This window comes from Pagrus pagrus, assembly GCF_965226575.1.
Source record: "Pagrus pagrus genome assembly, chromosome: 17".
NCBI classification, from domain to species: Eukaryota; Metazoa; Chordata; class Actinopteri; order Spariformes; family Sparidae; genus Pagrus; species Pagrus pagrus.
The window spans coordinates 28,960,785-28,981,112 of NC_140201.1; the positions used below are offsets into that span (position 1 = coordinate 28,960,785).

The following is a 20,328-nucleotide window of genomic DNA, read 5'->3' on the forward strand; positions in this document are numbered from 1 at the left end:
GCACAACGCAGGCTGTTGAAGGTCTAAGGATGCTACTGAGTGAATGTGAAGTCTGTGGTGTTAAATCTGTAGGACGAGTTAGTTAAAGTACTAGGCATAGACATATTAGGTTTGTACAGAATGGGAAAAGCCATAAGGGGCTTCATCGAAATTAACCGCACCGCCACGCCCACCAAAGCTTTTCACAACCGATCATCATCAAGGTATGAGGATGCTACTGAGTGAATGTGAAGTGTGTGCCCTTAAATCTGTAGGACGAGTTAGTTAAAGTACGAGGCTTAGAAATGGGTTCCTACAGAATGGGAACAGCCATAAGGGGTCATTGCACTGCCACGCCCACCAGGTATATCGGAGGCGAAAGCTTGGTGAGGACAAGGTGTCCTCACCAAGGTCTGAAGATGATATGTAGTGAGTGTGAAGTCTGTGGCGTTAAATATGTAGGACAAGTTACATAAAGTATGAGGCGAAAACATGACAAAAAATGAATGGGAAAAGCCATAAGGGGGGCATTAGGGGGCGCTACTGAGCTATTGTGCTGCGCATGAGGGCAGTTGTGGTATTGAATTAATGTACTCATAGGTAAGGAGCTACGGGCCAAATTTGGTGTGTCTGCGAACATCCTAAAGTCCCGAAAAATGAAAATCGCCGCACGGCATTCAAGATGGCCGACTTCCTGTTGCGGCAAAAATTCTAACAAAAATAATTCCTGGCTAAATCCTTGAGTCCCACGAGTCCTGCGGATGTCATGACATTCCGAGGAAATTTTCGCGGGGAAAAATGACGTTAGGTGGCGCTATGGAGTCCCCTGGCCGCACCCACCCCCAATCATTTTGAATTCAGATGTGGGCGCGCACATGTGACATATGTTCCGAGTCTGGTGAGTTTTGGGGTATGTTCAGGCCGCCAAATATGCAGTTGACTGGAAGGATGAAGGAGAATAATAATAATCCTTACAGATACAATAGGTTAGGCGAGATTTGTGCTCGGGCCCTAATTAATAGATTGCCAAAGGAATGAGTCCTAAAAGCCAGAAATAGGCTAGCATTTTTGCACTCCTTTGAATTGGTGTTCAGGTAAATGCCTGAAATAAGGTCTGTGGTTTACAAAAGCTTAAGATATATTCATGTTTTGTTCTAAGACATAAAATATCTCATATAATACCCCACATTTAAATTAAAAAGCATTTACATCTCTTAAAAAATGGCTAACTAAGTGTCTAAATGAGTCTACAGAAGTTGTCGGGGACATTAAATGTCATTACAGCGAACACGGAGACTCATGTACACACTAGTCCGTCTTTACAGGCCCACTTTAGTTGCAAACTATTCTAACTCTGATTTTACAACTTGTACATTGATTCGTTTGTAGAAAGCCTGTATAGTATTTGTGTAGTAAGACACTTAGTGGTGGTGACATTTATTAAGTCATGTGAATGTGATGTCCACAGACCATGAATTAATTCGCTGAACAAACCGTGCAAGTATCATGATATTGTGTTTGCCACAGATCGTATTTTCTGCAGTAATCCAAAATCCAATGGAAAACTCCCATAGGATCCCTGCAGCACTATAATGCTACCTGGGTTACTTTCACAAGCCACAGTTTTTCCAAGCCAAGTGGTGTGACATCCTGTTACTCTATAGGACATGTTGCTAAGTTTAAGCTACCAAAGGGTTATGACTCAACATTGTGTCCTGGTTTGGTCACTTGTCTATGAGAAGTAAAGCCAAACTCTTCAGAGTTGTCCACTAGGGAGCTAAAATCACCCTAGCTCTCAGAACATCATGCAACAGCAGTAAACAGACTGATGACGCATCCCACCTGCTTTATACCTATTTTGAGCTGATGCTGTCAGGGCAGAGGTTCAGAGTCCCTTGTGCACAGAAGTGTTAAAAAATAATTTATTCCCACTGCCATTACACAGTTTAACAGCAACTAAGAAAGAACCGAGACCTGGGGTCTCACAAAGGGAGGTAACTCAAACCAGAGAAAGAGGGGTAACTCTAGCCTGTTTCACAGAGAGAGGTAACTTAAGCTCTCGGTCAGTTACCATGGTAACATACTCTATGAACCTAACCTGGTCGGGACCAGGTTTTTCTCAACAAACCTCGAGTTTCTCTCTGTGTCCGCCCTCTTTCAGCCACACACGGTATTTGATTTCCTCATTCATTCAGTCAGCAGGCGAGTTTTGGCGTAATATAGTTCTGCCGTCTGTTTTTTGAGAAAATCATTGCAAAAATCAGTCAGTAGGCCTACATTAGAAGTCATAGGCTATTAGGTGGCGACTATTTTCACTACCATGGCATGTCCTTTTGATAATGATCCCGTGGATGAAGGTGCAGCATTACTGCGCAGAGAATTAAATATTCGTCGGGAGATGATTATCAGACATAGATGTTCTTGCATTTCCAGACAATTATCTTTTTGAGCGGTACCGTTTCACGTCACAGTCCATCATTTTACATACACAACCTAATCCGTCCTTACATTTCCAACATTACCAACCGAAGTCATGCTCTCACATCCCAGCAGATATTGTGTGTTGCGCTGCGTTTTTTTTGCAAATGGGAGTTTTTTATACAACGTTGGAGATGCAGAGCACTTTACAAAAGTAAAAAAAAGTATAATATATAAAATATTTTTATGAATAGGCTTAAAATATATAGATAGTTCTAGGCATATTACATTTTACAAAAGCACTTGTGTCTTGGGGGGTGAGCTCAGAGGATGAGCTCCCTCCAGGGATTCCCTCAGCCACTGGCCTTCCTAAATTCTGGCTTAGGGCCGGCTCCTCTGCCTCTGTTAGAGGTGGCGGTGCTGGGCCACCACCTGTTTTACGGGCATCTGCTTTCTTTCTGTTAGCTGAGTAGAAGTCTGTGTTAGTTTAAATAGGCTTAATTATTAACAGAACATGATATAGATGTGAAGACATTTATGTGTGTGAAAACAGCATTATGTTGGGGATAAAACAACTGTACAGTCAAACAGCCACTTAATATTTACTTTACAATGTAAAACATGATCAAAATGAGGTACCCCCATGAGATTATGCCGAGGTCTTACCTGTTTGAACAATGTTTTTATGTTTCATCTTAAGCTGCTTACACTTCCTTCTAAAAACGTGCTCAAACTCACCGTATGAGCGCATTAATAAAAAAAAACGTAGCCCTCCTCTTCCCCGTTGCCATGGTGACTCGTCGAATCGGGGCTCCATTGATGCTGTCTTTTTATACTTGTGGCGCACGCGCTTAACTCCAGGTGAAACTACTCCGAGTTGATCAAACTAACTCAAATCAGCTGTTCTGGAACCGAAAACTCAGAGTTTCCTATCTCAGAGTAGATCAACTCAGAGTTCAAGGTTAGACTCAGAGTTTGTTGAACCTACTTTGTGAAACGGACCCCTGTGGACTCACTGAGCTAAGCTAGCATAGCACTTTATGTTTAGTAGTTAACCCTTACCAATGGTCCATCTTAACTTTTAGTTAACCTCATTCTACTTTTCACGGCATGAAATTTTACCACGTGTAATGTTGTCTCTTATGTGCACTTGATGTTCTTATATGTACTGTCTGAGCAGTGCACTAGAAAGACAAATATTGCCTGCATTAACAAATAAACAAAGTTTTGAAATCCTTCAATTTGGAAACACTTGCTTCACCACAACACAGAAGTTACACACAGAACCTTTCAGGTACCCCGTGGATTTTTTCTCGCAAACAAATTCATTACATTCACTGCTTCTGACTAAACTGCTAAATGTGTATCAGTGAATATGCTGAGTGCATTTCCCTGTTGATAACACATTTGTTACAACTTTTTTTTAGTATTTGAAATGTTTATTGTTTACATCCAAATTTGCTGTTAGTAGGAATATGTATTCCATTCATATTCTCAATCATTATTTGAAAACTCCGCATCTGTATTATTTTCACCAACAGGAACAACTTAATAATGAAATTAACAAAACTGAAACAAGGCTACTGAATCAAATAGGCTGTCAGAAAATGTTTTGCAGAGACCTTACCTTCTTAAGCCTATCCACCTTTCGGCTAAACAAGTTACCTAAAAACTAAAAGGTTGAAGCAAGCTGTGTTGTCTTTGAAGTGTTTTGTTTTTCCCTTGGACGTGCACAAGTAGGTTTTGGTGGAAAGAAAGAAAATACTGCTTTTGCTTTAATATGATTGAAATTGATAGCTCATTTCGATTGATATTCGATTTAAAATCAAAATCGTGACACTCATAGTTCCTACAGGTTCTGTGCCACCCATGAGGACAGCAAGAGATACCGAGACCTAGTGGCGAGCGGTGACCTTTTACTGTGGTCAAGCTGAAGTGTCAATACCATGCGCGCCCGTAAGGCGGGTATTTATTTATTAATAAAAAATATAATATGGTTTTTAACTACTACAGTGGAAACCGCTTATAGTGATCACGTTGGCCCAGAGTACATTTGATCACTATAAGCGGTTGATTACTAAAACCGAATTGTTATTATTTCACTTATTTTTTTATGCAGAACATCATCTAAATGCCAGTCATCTAAATAGTTTTTCAATGAGAAAAATGTAACGGAACGGTCGTCAGCGCGATCCTCTCGTCAGCTCCAAACTCACCCGTCTGCACCTCAATCACAGACCACAGCTGGTTTTCCACACAGCATTTACAGTAACTCACGTGACACGTCTCAGATCAGTAGGCGCTGCTGCCGGTGTGTTTTTAAAATGAGCGAACTAGGCTAGCAGCGTCGCAGATTTCTCATTCCCCACCTTGTTTGACTGAGAGTGTTTCGAGATGGTTTTCATGAATGAACAGGCAATATGTCACTGTCAGACCGGATTGTTTGACGGGAGGGGGGGTCGGGCCGTATGAGTTTCACTCATTTTGACCAGGCTACACGATGAAATGAACCACTGACAGTTTCCCGCTGAACAATTCAAACAAGTCAGTTTGGCGCACGCGCGTTGGCAGATAAGCTGCTTCACTGACAGCTTTTTTGCCATTCAAAGTGCTCATCTACTGTACAGTAAACACAGCCTCTAGCAGTAACTGTACTACTCAGTGTCACAGTACGCATGCGCGAAACAAGCTGTCAGCTTTCCAGCTTTTCGCAAGCAAAACGGGACAGATTAGGCACAGATTTAAGACCAAAACAGTAGAACTAAGGTATTGTATAATTGAACACACTGCCAGATTAATATTTTCAATTATTTTTATTGAAGGGCTTGGGCATGCACTGCAGTTATAGCTTATTATGACCGCTCACCCATGCCGAGACCCCCCCCCCCCCCCCCCCCCCCAAGAAAAAACGACCTCAGGGGAGCACTTGAGTTGTTTATTAAGGTCTATCTGTAAGAGTGAACGTTATCACCATTTTACATCACAAATTGTAAATGTTCCAATGTGCATTCAGCACACTCAGACTGCCGGCTGTAGCTCAGGAGGTAGAGCGGGTCATCAAGTAATAGGAGGGTTGCTGGTTCGAATCCCTGGCTCCCCCAGCTGTCAAAGTGTCGTCGAGCAAGATACCAAATCCCAAATTGCTCCTGATGAGCAGTTGGCACCTTGCATGCCATCAGTGTGTGAATGTGACAAGTGTTATAAAGCACTTTGAGCGGTCAAGTCCATTTACCAGACCAACTCATCCAGATGTACTCATATAATGGCTCAAACATGTCCTTGTTTAACCACATTTTGTCTGTCATCCTATTCTTTCCTCTCCAGACCTCTCAGGAGTTTCTGGCCCAGCTGATGTCTAAACTTGGGGGTAAAAATCCAGAGGAGACAGGCGGTTTCCAAGAGGCCCCGCTGGCCTATGATGCTGTATGGGCTCTAGCCCTGGCCCTCAACAAGACTGTGGGGCCCCTGAAGACCAAGGGTCACCGGCTAGAAGATTTCAACTACAACAACCGAGATATCACCTCTGAGATCTATCGCGCCCTGAACACCAGCTCCTTCGAAGGAGTTTCAGTAAGTACAAAATCTGGAGGAGGATGTGCAGAAAGTGAGAAAGGGTAGAGTGTTCTGGATTGTAATGAGAGAGAGAGAGAGAGAGAGAGAGAGAGGTATTGAGATCTGTAAGGAATGGAGGGGCATGCTACAAAATTAAAATGTGCCTTTTCCTTCAGGGCCACGTTGTATTTGACGCTCAAGGTTCTCGAATGGCCTGGACTCTGATAGAACAGCTTCAAGGTATGCCACAGCACGTCCCTGCTTTAAAATGAAAATAGTTTTCATAATCAGCTTGTGATCTTGTTCTTTCCATTAAATTGTAAATATAAACAAACTGATCATAACAAATGTTTACAATTCACTCATGTTTTGGCTTCTCTGCCTCAATTCTACTCTTCTTCTACTGAAACAACACTGATGTGCTTTCTAGCACACTCCTATCAATAAATGAAAGATGGCATAACAACTCAATTAGGCCTCATTTCAAGATCAAACATTTTGGAACGTGTTGGCAAGCCATTTTAAAGGCTGCCAAATGTGGACTTAAAGGAATAGTTCACTCTAGAACGTAATTCAGTCATTATCGACTCACCCTCATGCTGATGAGAAGTCCAGTGTAGTTTCTTATTCCTCAACGTGCAGCTGGAGACCCGCGGAGGTACCCTCCTGCAGCAAAAATCCATATAACGGGCGTTAATGGTGTCCGAGACGAAAAGGTCCATAAAACTATACAATAAACTCTGTAATATTCCTCCATACTGCTCGTACGCTGCAATCCAAGTGTCCTGAAGTGGCGACATCCAGAGTTTACTCGAAACAACGTCATTTAGTACATTTTTCTAGCCTAAACAGTCACTATACTATATTTGCCTGGAGGCACACTCCCGCGTGCACGCGAGTCTCCCTCACAGCCGCTTGCACTACGGAAGCCGTGCCAGACAAGATCAACGAGAACTTGCGATAGATACACCGGTATTTACATCCAGCTGTGAGCAACTAAGCAACACACAAACACAAGAGGGATCTGCCTGCACTAGTGATTTGAAAGTCACAGCAGGATGTAAATACCGGTGCGTATCTATCGCAAGTTCTGTTCTCAAGGAGGTTTGTTTCTGCTTGCCATCCACAACTTTACTGCTGCATCGCTTCCTGATTTCCCAAACTACAGGGTGTCAAAAAAATTTGTGGCATTAAGAGGAATTTGCTTTAACTAGTTATTATTGTGTTAACTTGGACAGCCCTAACATATGTATACTATCGGTCAAACGTATTTATAAACAGATATCTTTTATGTTTTGACTCAAATTGACCCGATCAATTTAAACCTACAAATCAACTGTAGTTTACAGTGTTACAAAGTTACATTTCAGACCATCAGCAGGGAACACGTAGTTAAGAATTAAAATACTTTATTGGCCAAGTACTGTACAGTATATTTGAACATACAAGGAATTCAGCCTGGTGGTTGCATGTATATATTTAAGGACAGAAAGAATAAAACACCATGTAAACTGATGGCAAAAAATGTTCATTAAAAAACACAATAGGAGGATTGAACTGTCTCCATGTGGTCATGGTGATCTCTTGGTACCACGTTTGTTCTTGGGCCTCCAGGATTTTGATGGTGATCTGAAAAACAAATGATCCAGTCATTAAAATGCACTTTTTCCAGAGGGGTAAAAAGGTTGACTACACGTACTCTATAATAACACCCTAGTTCTGAGTAAAAGTCTCGGAAAGATACAGTTACACAATTTGTAAACAGCTTATCAGTACAATTTTTATGCAATATCTACTCACCCAGTTAGTTTATTTTGAAAAAGCATATCAGCCATAATGAGCAGGTTAATGGCGCTAACGTCATCCGAGCAGGGTCTGCATGCACAGCAGATGCACAGAATGGAGCAGGCAGAGCAATTGAGTAACTTATGGACACTGAGTGTTGTGGAATGTCGGCTGACTTGACCATTCAGGAGAGATGAAGAAGACTCAGAGACCCCAATGACTTAAGTTGAAGTAGTTTATACAAACTTGATCGTGGAGGAACAACATAACAACACAACTGTGTGCACGGTGTACTGCCAAGTCAATTCCTCTCAAACCTTTTCTAGTTTTAGGTTATATCCTCTCAGGGAGAAAGTCAGTCTGCTACCGCAGATAGGTCGAAGGCCATCCTAAGAGTTTACATAAACAACAGCCTTGGTTTGTCAGAGATCCTTTTTGTAAGCATACTGTATCTACAGCTGCTTCGAACTGCTAAGTTTGCAAAGACCATGAGAGATATAAACTCATAGATCAGGTCACTATGCCCTCATCCATACATTATCGGGCCTGGTCTCATAACCTTTAAACAGGGTACATACGAAACCTTATCCTGTGGGGCCTCATAGATTTAGACATAGAGTTTTTCCACTGTCCATAAATGACCAGAATGTAAATAGTTATGATGTTCCCTTTAGTGTTGCCATGCAGCATTGATATTACTGTGTTGTTTGTCATTGAAGTTTTACTGTTTTTTGTCTTGATCGGCTTAATTACTTAGTTCAGCTAAGAGGGCACCGCATGGTTGCTAATTTGTGTTAGCATTATCAATGTGCTACAGTTATGGTATCTTTAAATATGTTTAATGCTTTGAATGTTCTTATTTAGTGCTGCTTCTTACATTTACAAATTATCTGCATAGTTTGCTAGGTGTGATATTTGCCTTTGATTTAGATCTAAAGGGATGCAGTAAATTGGTGTATTGCTTTGAAAGTGTGTTATATCACACTTATGTCATTCTTATATATTGTTATTTCTCCTTTGTAGACCACACACACACACACAAATACAGTTGCTCAACTCAAAAGTGTCCTCCCTTGGCATATGTATGTCTTCTGCCCAGTCTACAATAAATCCACTGTATTGTGGATCCTCTCTCCTGCCCTGATTCTTTGACTGGAATCATCTCCATATCTGCTGACCCAAACCACTTATACTTCTAAAGGCCCAGCCTTTATTTAATGGTCCTTTGAGCTGGATTGGGTTCACCAGATGATATGGACAACACCGTAGATGCGCCAGAGAGCACAGGATGTCCCCACAGGACACATCATCCCCCATCACACCTTGGTGACTACATAGTTGGATACCGGCATCACGAGGATCAGCTTTCTCACCCTCCTCCCTCCTCCCAGCTCCCATGGCCATGGCAGTGGTAGAGCATGGACCTCATCCTCCAACCAGTGTCACACCTCAACATCTGTGGCAACTCTTCCTCTGCAGACTCTGTCAAGCATGCAAGCAGCCAAATTAGAAGAGAGGATGAAAGAAATGCAGCTTGAGGAAATCCAATGGCAAATAGAGGAAGATAGCAATGCAGACTTTCAATGCCAGCAGCTTGGTGCCAAAACCAGAGGCACAGCGCCACCCAGGCTCGTGAGGCTCTGCTTAAATGGCTAGATAGACTTTGTCGCCTCGTGAAAGCTGAGGACAAGTGGAAAATCGCTAAGTTAGTCACTTCAATGCTAGAAGAGGATGACAGCGAGCCCCCAGATATCGCAGTTACGACCAATAGCTGCAATTCCTTGCCCCAGATGGCACAAGTAGGTGGTGCAGCTGCATTCATTCTAACTCATGACCAGCTAACCAGCTCTCAGGCTCCCAGGCTCACGTCTACCCCGGCCCGTGGACTATCTGCTGCACCACAGACACAGATTGAAGCGTCTCCAACACTTACGTTACATCCAAGAATGCAGAAAGTCTTCCTCACCATTGGCACCCTTGAAGTTGGAGCCTAATCACAGATCAGCTTCTTATGGAGGAACACAGGTTCTCCCCATAGGCAGCTCTCAGTCTGCCACAGCTATCACCTCTGATGTCAGGCAGAGCTCAATTGCACCTCCTCCATCGCTAGCTCGAGGTCTGTTCCAGCCCTCTTCGGTGATGCTACCTGCAAAGCTTACATTGTCGCAAAAAAATCCATGAACGATTGCCATTTATTGTAGAATTTGGTCACGTTTCCCCTTCTTGAATATCTAATTTTCTCTACTTTTAAAAAGGACATAGCTTCTGTACTGGAACTCAGCCATTGTGTACTGGAAGGAGCTGTTGTGGATTTCCAGTTAAGAAGGAGGTGGCGCTTAGCAATCAAGGAGGTAAAAGCTATTACTTCCAATTTCTTATAGAGTATTGGGTATACTCTTCTGGAAGACCAAAAATACCAATATGTGGTGTAGTGTGAAAAGTAGGTGAGAATACCTTAGACATGGTGTTAAAGTAAATTTGCCAAAAGTTCGTCAGAGCTGGACAGGAGAAAAACATATGCGTAAGATTGCAGGGTGAGCCTCCACATCTGTCACAGACATCTACCATATTTGGGAAAATCTGTGCCAACCTTGACTTCGAATAATGACATCTAAATACGACTTTAAACTGTATCAAGGTCAAACGGGCACAAATAGAGGTTTTGTGAATGACCTGCAGTGCGGATTCCCACCAATATTCATCAAAAATCAATCCTAGTTCACGTTCCCAAGTCTCTTTTGTGTTAGTGGTCAAATGATCATCATATGACTGAATAGAACTATACATTCTTGAGATTAAAGACCTCTGTAAAATATTAAATTGCAAAAATTCGCCCCATGGCTGCTTAGGTGGAAGATGGGGGAAGTTGGAGAATAAGGATTTGGCACAGTTCCTCACCTGGAAATATCTAAAAAGATGAGAGGGTGGAAGATTCAATTCAGTAACCAGATCTGCGAAAGAACAAAAGACCCCTTCCTTATAGAAATCCTTAACACGTTTAAAACCCTTATCCTGCCATAAAGAAAAAGTGGAATCAGTAAACGTGGGCTTAAACACAGGATTTTTTAACAGTGGGGTTAAAACTGTGGGAGCAGTAAATTTAAACTGTTTCCTGAATTGAAACCATATCCTAAGCATAGCGGTAACCACAGGGTTGCAGGTAAGGCCAGAGGGGTTTGCGGCGAAGCTGGGGGGCATGACTGTGCTTCCAGTTGATACCAAGGTATATCAATTAATTTGAACCAGAATATAATTTTAGTTATGTCCGCGGCCCAGTAGTAGAATTGAAAATAGACATAGAACTTAACTTAACTTAGAAATTCTGAAGTACCTTTTTGTCTAACTCTAGGTGTTTTGCCATTCCACAAAAAATACAAATAATCAAGTCTACTGTTTTAAAAAAACTTTTTGGTAAAAATATACGCAGGCATTGAAACAGAAAAAGAAACTTTGGCAGGACATTCATCTTGACAGTATTTATTCTTCCAATCAAAGAGAGAGGGAGAGAACACCACGTTTGAAAGTCTGCCTTAATCTCGGCTAAAAGGGGAGAGAAATTTTCAGGGTAAAGAGACTTAAAAGATCTGGCTATGTTAACTCCAAGATACCTAAATCCCGAAGGACTCAATTTGAAAGGAATGTTCGACTGGGAGAGCTGCATCGCTAGTTTATTAACAAAATAACATTCACTCTTGGCAACGTTAACTTTATACCCCGAGAAGCGGCCGAATCTACGAAAGAATGAAACAATGGCTGGGCAGGCTCTTACTGGATTTGCAACATATAGCCACAAATCATCGGCGTATAACAACGGTTTCGCCATTAAAAGTGGGAGAGGTCCTCAAGTACATAGACAAAGGCTCTATTGCGAGTACAAACAAGAGGGGAGACAGGGCCCTGTCTACAACCTCTGTTTAAAATGAAAAAAAACGATTGAATGCTATTAGTAGTGATACTGGCACAAGGGAGTGTATAAAAAAGGCGTAACCACGATATAAAACTTTCACCAAATCCAAATTTAGCTAAGACTGCAAATAAATAATTCCATTCAACTCGATCGAACGCCTTTTCGGCATCAATCGATATCACTACTTCAGGTATAGCTGTTGTTTCTTTCGAATAGATTACATTTGACAAAGTACTAACATTATAATAGAGCTGATGCCCCTTTATAAAGCCAGTCTGTTCCTTAGAAATGATTATTGAAAGAAGCTTTTCAAGTCGGTGATCCAAGGCCTTTGCAAGAATCTTTGTATCAACATTCATTAAAGAGATTGGTCTATAGGATGTACAAAGGTCAGCATCTTTGTCCTTCTTTAAAAGAACACTAATAGAGGCTTGTCTCAATGTAGGAGGAAGAGAACAAAGTGACAAAGATTCAACATAAACAGAATAAAGTAATGGAATAAGTTTGGCCTGAAAAGCTTTAAAAAATTCGACCGGAAACCCGGCTTTATTATTTTGCATATTTTGTAAAGCTGAGTTAAATTCTTGAGTGGTCAGAGCCGAGTCTAATTGATTAACCAATTCTGGATTTAAGGAAGGAAACTGAAGTTCATCTAAGAACGTGTGCATATCCGCCAGATCTGATGAGAATTCAGACTTGTACAGGGACTCATAAAAAGATGAAAAGACAGAGTTAATAACATCCGGGTCCTCCTGCAAAACTCCCGTTCCATCCTTAATGCGGGGTATTAGACGTGAGGCTGCTTGACGACACAACTGGTGAGCTAGTAACCTACCAGACTTGTCACCATGTTTGTAGTATTTAGAACGGGAATGAAGTAACAGACGCTCTGCCTCGTTAGTTGTGATAAGATCCAGCTCAGTTTGCGGCCGCAAGCTGTTGGTCTACTGATTCTAAATCAGATGAAAGCTTCTGAATAGTTGACATCTTTAATTTCCTTATATGTGCAGAGTATGAAGTTATCTGACCTCGCAAATATGCTTTTAAGGACTCCCACAGTACACCAGTAGTGATTACAGGGAGATGGAATCGCCTGCTAGGCATTGCTGCCGGTCGCACCTCCTCCGGTGCCCACGGGTCAGCTGCAGGGTCATCAGCCAGGAACCACCAATCATCAACGTTTCGCTCCTTTAATACTGGAACGTCTCCTGGTGGCGGAGCAGTGACAGGGACGTCTCCCTGCCACCCCCTGCAGCTGATAGGTGTTCCCCCTGCGGCTGTTGTTGGGGTTAGTTGTTCTTTCCCCAGCACTTGTCCTTCCTCCTTAACCAGAGCCAAAAGCTTCCTTTCTCAGCCTCCTCTGCCAGCTCTTTGGTTGCCTTCTTCAGGTTCCCTCCTGTCACTCCTGCGTCCCTCAGAAGGCGTGTGGTTGACTGCCCCACATAGCCTCGGCATCCCACTTCCACTGGATAGATGGTGGTCTTCCAGCCAGCCATCCGGCACTCAGCAGCCAACTCTGAGTACTTGGCCTTTTTTCGTTCGTAGGCGGCCTCGATCCCCTCCTCCACTGGAAGCGTGAGCTCAATGAGGAGCAGGGATTTTGCCTTAAAGGACCACACCACTATGTCCGGGCGGAGCGATGTAGCAGTGATCTCGACCTGGAAACGGAGCTGCCTGTCGAGGTCGACTCTCATGTTCCACTCCTGGTTAGGGGAGAATGGCCTAGGTGTTTCTTTTGGCCTGGTGTCTCTTCTCCCCCCACCTTCCGTGACGAAGCCGATGAAGCTGTGGTTCTCTGCAGGTGGTACCCCTCTGCTGCCCTGTCGACGGCCCTCCAACACCTCTGCTAGCTTCCTCAGGACCTGGTCATGGCGCCACCTGTAGCGTCCCTGGGAGAGCGCGATCTTACAGCCTGACAGGATGTGCTGGAGGTTTGCATTAGGGGTGTTGCAGAGTGTGCAGCATTCCTCGCTCCCAAACCACTGGTGAAGGTTCCGAGGATAGGGAAGCATGTCATATGTTGCACAAATGAGGAAGCTGCGCCTTGCCTGCGGGATCTTCCAAAGGTCTGACCAACTGATGTTTCGGTTGATGACTCCTTCCCAGGTTGTCCAGCTTCCTTGTCGGCCCTGTGACACGGCCTTGATCTTATAGCGCTCCTCCATCCTTGTGACCTCCGCCACCACCATCTCCTTCCTCTCTTTGCGGTTGGCCTTGGACCAGAACCGTGGTGCTTCTCCCCACCCTAGGCCTGCCCTTCCTGCCTGGACTCTGCCGACAGTCTCTTGGTGTTGCAGGCGACATTGTTGCATTCCTTACAGCCTGGTCGGTGGACTCTCTTAACTCGAGAACGAGCCTGGTCTTTTCCTGCTTGTAGCCCAAACTGATGGATTGGAGCGGAAGTTGGAGGGTGTTCCTTCCGAACAGGCCCGTTTCAGAGAGGCATCGTGGCAGCCCCAACCACTTTCTGATGAATGAGTTGGCTTTTCCATCCATCTTACTTGTGGTGGATGAGGGGATCTCACTAATTTTCAGCGGCCACATCACTCTCCTGTAGAGTGTGAACTGGTAGCACCAGACTTTGTACTTACCCGGGAGTTGGCTTTGGTCGATCTTTGCCAGGAGCTGTTTCAACACGGTTCTCCCCATCTGTTTGTCCGAAAGCTCTGCTGTGTACTGCCTCCCAAGGCTTTTTATGGGTTGCTCAGAAAGGAGTGGGATTTTCTCTCCCCCTACGATGAAGGTGGTGCTGTCGGTTCTGACTCCTCTTCTGAGAGACAATCTCCATGATTTTGAGGGCTTAATCGTCATTCGAGCCCACGACATCAGCTCGTCCATCCTTTTCAGCAGTCTTGATGTACATGCTGCAGTCTGAAGGAGGCTTGTGACGTCGTCCATGTACGTCCTCAGTGGGGGTAGTCTCTTCCCAGCTGGGAGCCTGATCCCTCCGATCATCTGTCTTCACCTCAAATGCTGCCACAAACAGGATGGGAGAGATGGCACAGCTCATCGCGATGCCTACCTCCAACTGTTGCCATCCGGTGGTGAAATCTTGGAGAGCAAAGCACATCTGCAGGTCGTTGAAGTAGGATGCAACCATGATCTTGATGCAGGAGGGCATGTGAAAGAACTCCATGGCATAGTTCAGTGGTTCTCAACCTTTTTGAGTCACGACCCCCAATTTTACATGCACTGCTGTCCGCGACCCCCCCGCCCCCCCCACACACACACACGTACACACGTCGGTGTGAACGCATGATTGATAAAGTGCTGTCCGCGGTGCTGAAACAACGCCCGATCAATACACCATAGGCTACGTCGCATTTACAAATCAGACAAGCACTTATGATCACACTTATGATCAGTTATTAGTTTCTTTATCATTTTATTTTGAAACACTTTTGGATTTTTTGAAAAACATAAAGCAGCATCAAGAGGCTAAATTTTCACGTGACTAACAGACCGACAATGGTCGCTACATCCCATCATATTGCTGGTAGTTGAGCCGGTTAAAATGTAACCAAATAACGCAAACTTTATTTTTCTTTTTAATGAAATAAAACGATAACCAGCCGTGATCTGTATTTGTTTTTCATGTATGTCAGCGCAGAAAACATCTTTTCACACAGATATGTGGATGCAAATGGAAACAGTACATCGGTTGCAGCTTTTGACAGTGCTGCATACTCTGTTGCTACTGACTAACCCTAACCCTGGCGACACGAAAATGAAACGCAGATATCAAAGCGGTGCCCAAAAACGGCACAATAAACAAAAATGTGATGAATATAGCCGACAGTGTTTAATAGACAGCTAAAGTTACCAACAGTGTTAGCAAGATAAACAGCCTAATTATGTTTAGTTAGTTAGTTATGCTGAATATTTTTCATAATCAGAATAATATAACGTTATGGCTTTAATATAGTCTAACTCTAACCTACGGATAATTTGTCTTAAAGCTATGGTCTACGATTTGAAAGATTTGTTATTATTATTAACATCATTTAGATGGTGGTTATGACCCAATAGTACCACCTACACAATGTGGAGAGTAAAAGGAACCAAAAAAATCCATTCTCTCTAGTGTCTGTAAAACTGAAAAGAAATTGACCAATAGGAACCATCCGGCCCGGATGGCTCCTATTGGATCAATTTTCCGATCCAATCCTCGCTCACTCTCCTGCTCCTGCTCACGTCTGGTCCCGACCCACTTCCGCATTTGAAACTACAAGCGGACGAGAGGTTTGTTTTGCCCTGAGCTGTTCAGCTGCCTCTGCTTGCCCCACCACAAAGAGTCAAAGAAAGAAAGTCTGTCACTGAAAAGACACAAACCGGACATGTGAAACAAAGAGGGCTCAAACCGAATAAACACCGGCTCATCGTTTGAACGGTGGCGAAAGGTCCGTGAAGATATGGACCCGGTGCTGACCTTCGTCTCTATTGTGGATGTTGTGACACATAACTTTCATGCCGATGCTGCTGATGACTGTGAAAGCTGCCGTTAGTTTGTTTCTGTTATTAGACGTGCCTGTCGCTGCAGTATTGTCAACAATTGTTTACTTGTTCGACGGAGACGTTAGCCTCTATGCTAGCATTGTAAGCTAACAACAAGTCTGAGTAGCACCGAACAGCAGCTGGGACACACACAGGTCTGTTTTTCAGCCACAATGTGGAAGCGATCGTTGTGATGAAAGCTGGCGGCAGCATCTGTTAGTCTCTTGGCCCTCAGTAACTTTTAGAAGTGGCTAACTTAGCTGTTGTAGCTGATTACGTAGCTGTAAGGTAACGTAGCTGTAGCATGCTAATGACGTTACGCTAGCTTGGCTGTGGAGCTTAGCTGTGGACATTGTAATGACTTACAAGATTTACGTTAGTTTCAACGTGCATTGTAGTAACTTTATCTGTGAATCCGACATCGTTACTCCGCATTCAAAGCTGGGCTGTATTTGGTTTCTGCCGGCTTGTTGCTCTTGGTGCTTGTTGCGGGACGTATAAAGTTCGTTGAAGAGAAAAAAAAAAAGAAAAAAAAACCTTGCTGCGGGAGGTATAAAGTTCGTTGAAGAGAGAGAGAAAAAAAAAAGCTTGTAGCCAGAGGGGGTGTGTCGCGGGACTCCGAGGGGAGAGCGATACGAGCTTGGAGGGGAGGGGTTAAGGAGCACAGAGGGGAGGGGTGTGTGTGTGGGGGGGATGCTTTTTTCAAACCTTTCTCAGATCGTAGACCAGAGCTTTAAACGGCTATAGCCTACAGACATACTGCCTGCCACACAAGAGTCATAAAGGATAGGTTTCATAAATAAAAATACAAGCTATAATAAAAATATCAACCGGCATGTTAGTTAACAACTTTTTTCTGAAATGTTATAGCCACCAGACAGCCACACACAGCCGGCCAGGATGTAGAAAGCAACAGCGAGGTTGACGGGGATGAAACAGGGCAGCCTGATTGCAAAGATAGTGACCAACAGACAGGGTACATTGTAGATGAAGGAGACACCCCAGTGTTACCGTCAGATGAGGAGTCCACCGTGCGCCTTGAAGCTTCAGCGCCAGGACAGGGAGAGCGCAGGCCCACGGGTTCACCATCAAGTCAGGGAGAGAACACAGTGCGCCTTGAAGCTTCAGCACCAGAACAGGGAGAGCGCAGGCCCGCGGGTTCACCATCAAGTCAGGGAGAGAGCACCGTGCACTGTGCGCCTTGAAGCTTCAGCGCCAGGAGAGAGCGAGCCTAGCCCCGGGGCTTCAACATCAATTCAGGGACAGGTGTAAAGGTGTAAAGAGCCTCTAAGACACATGTTGCAGACGGCAGACCGCCCCCCACCCGACAACCCTTAAAAATAAAAAATGTTTTTAATAAGGGCCCACTCAAGGATAGTCGCGGGGGCGCACGTTTACGTTACGCTGCTGGCTGTGTCTGTATGTGTGAATGAGAAGGGCAGACATGAGACTAGTGGACAGGTTCTTTGTTGTTGTTTTGGTGTAGTTACGCCGACAGTAACTGCTTTTGAGTAATAAAATGCCTGTTTGAGACCAACCGCTTGTCGTCCTTCTAACTTCCGGTCGGACGCTACATTAATTTTGCGCATTTATATTTTTCCAAAATCATTTGGCGACCCCCAGAAATCATCTCGCGACCCCAATTGGGGTCGGGACCCCAAGGTTGAGAATGGCTGGCATAGTTGATCAGCTGGTGTGGGACTGATCCATATGCATTTGCTAGATCGAGCCAGACGACGTGGAGGTCCGTCTTCTCCTTTTTGGCCTTCTGGATCTGGTCCCAGATCATTGTGGAGTGCTCGACACACCCTGGGAAGCCTGGGACTCCTGCTTTCTGGCAGTTGGTGTCTATGTAGCCGTTTTCAAGCAGGTAGGTGGTCATCCTTTTGGCCAGCACGGAGAAAAATATTTTTCCTTTCACATTCAGCAGGGCGATGTTCCTGAACTGGCTGATGTCTTTGGAGTTCGTTTCCTTGGGAATGAAGACCGCTACAGCTCTTTGCCATTCAGATGGAATGCGTTGCTTTTTCCAGGCAGCTCTCATAAGGTACCATAGTAACTCTAGCACCTTAGGTCAGTTCTTATATAGCTTGTAGGGGACTCCATTGGGGCCTGGTGCTGATGAGGACCTTGCCTTCCTCACGACCTGCCTAACTTCACTGAGCTTCGGGGGCATGATGTTGAACTCAGTAACTGGAGGTGCAGGCCAGGGCACGTACCCTGGTGTTCCTAATGGGACGTTCTTTGCTGGATCACTGTACTGCTCTCTGACGTGCTGTTCCAGTTGCTCCCTAGTGGTTTCGAGCTTCCATAGAGATAGGTTCCGAATCAGATTGGTTAAGAGCAATAAAATCGTCTATTGCACTTGTAATAAATTTATGAAATTTGTCGTCTGGTAAAAGTGAGGTGTTAAATCGCCAATGGGTGGGATAGCGAGGTCCGGGGGAGATCTGAACATCTATGGACACTAGTGAGTGATCTGAAACAATAATTGGGTGATACGAAACATTTGTCACTTTTGGCATAAGTTTAGCGCCTACAAAAAAATAATCTATACGAGAAAAAGTCTGGTGTACATGCGAATAAAAAGAATATTGCAAAGGGCCTTAGCCATTAGTGATTGGGTTGAGCCAGCTTTAGAATGGTCTAGTTGAGGATCAATTGCACAGTTCATGTCCCCTCCAAAAATAAAAGAAATGTCACTCAGAGAAGGTAGGTTTTCAAACAACTTGTTCATAAAACCAGGATTATCAAAATTTGGTGCATATACATTAACTAATAGGATAGGCACCCTAAATAGAGTACCAAAAACTATCAGGTATCTGCCGTCTTTGTCAGAAATTATAGTTATTCTAGTCAGGGTAAATGGGACAGATTTACATATCAAGATGGCAACCCCCCTGGCCTTTGAGTTGAAACTAGAATGGAATACCTCAGCAACCCAGGGACATTTCAGTCAGACTTGATCTTTTTTCCTCATGTGGGTCTCCTGCAAAAACACAATGTCAGATTTCAAGCGTTTTAAATGGGAGAACACCCTACACCGCTTAAAGGATAACTACCGTTTTTTACAACCTGGACCTTATTTCTAGCAAAATATATGATCATTTACTCACCCAGATAGCTTTGGTGTCATTTGGAGTCGTTCGGACGATATTAGATCCAGTGTAGCGCCGGTATATCCATATAATGCAAGTGACTGGGCACCGAAACACAGCCTCTATATAAGGCATTATCTGCCACGAAACTAGTTCATTTCACCAATATTTTGTCAAAGCTTACATGCATGACCCTAGGCCGTACACCACAGCATTTCAGGCCTTGCAGGATAAATATGGCCAACCCAGGCAGTTAGTTCAAAGTGAACTTGGGTCAATACTGAACACTCCTGCTATCAAGATGGATGATGATGCAGATGTATTTTATGCTTTTGCACTGTCTGTCCATTTTTCTGGTTGGCATGTTACAAATACTGGAGGGGCAGAATGGCTATGAATTTTGCTGTGGTTCCAGTCCCAAGCAGAACGGATATTGAGTCCTGGTTGCAGCTTTGTACCCGCTCGACACACGCAAGGTGGTGAAGCGGGGGCAGTGGCCTGTACGCCCCAAAAAGAAATCAACATCAGTTCTCTTTGGTAAGGATGAGCATTCCAGTCCAACAGAGCCTATCCCTGCCAAGTCTAAAGTAAGATCAGCACACTACTGCCCTTACTATGACAGCAAGGAACATTTCAATAACTCTTACACCAAGTTCAAGAAACTCAGCTCCGGTCAGATGGCAAGGTGGATAAAGGATTGGAAACAATGTTGGAAATATGGATAGTGTCACCCACCGGATGTCTGCACTCTCAAGCAGTGTTGTTTTTGGCAACCATTTTAGATTTAGTCTTAGTCTTAGTCTTTTGGACTAAAATGCTTAGTTTAGTTAGTTAGTTAGTTTTAGTCAAATTTTAGTCATTTCTATATGTGATAGTTTTAGTCCAGTTCTAGTCGACGAAAACTCAAACAGGTTTTAGTCTAGTTTTAGTCAGTTTTAGTTAAAAAAACAAAAGAAGAAGTTCAAGAAGGTCAATAAGTATTGGAGAGTGCTGTTGGACAGAAACCTTTTATCTCCATATTTTTGCGCCCCCTCCATGTTAAAGGGCGTTTTACTTGACACATGCTAAAAAAATAAGATGAGATTTACAGCCTCA

General features: G+C 43.8%; 1 protein-coding gene across 2 annotated transcripts in view; it reads left to right on the forward strand.

Annotated features, from left to right (window-relative positions):
* gabbr1b (gamma-aminobutyric acid (GABA) B receptor, 1b) overlaps window positions 1-20,328 on the forward strand; it is a 153,026-nt gene that overhangs the window by 60,112 nt on the left and 72,586 nt on the right. For both annotated transcript variants that reach the window (XM_084379852.1, XM_084379853.1), the window contains exons 7-8: window positions 5,722-5,967; window positions 6,126-6,189. In XM_084379852.1, the coding sequence (XP_084235978.1) occupies window positions 5,722-5,967; window positions 6,126-6,189 (310 nt within the window). The remainder of the gene's footprint in view (window positions 1-5,721; window positions 5,968-6,125; window positions 6,190-20,328) is intronic.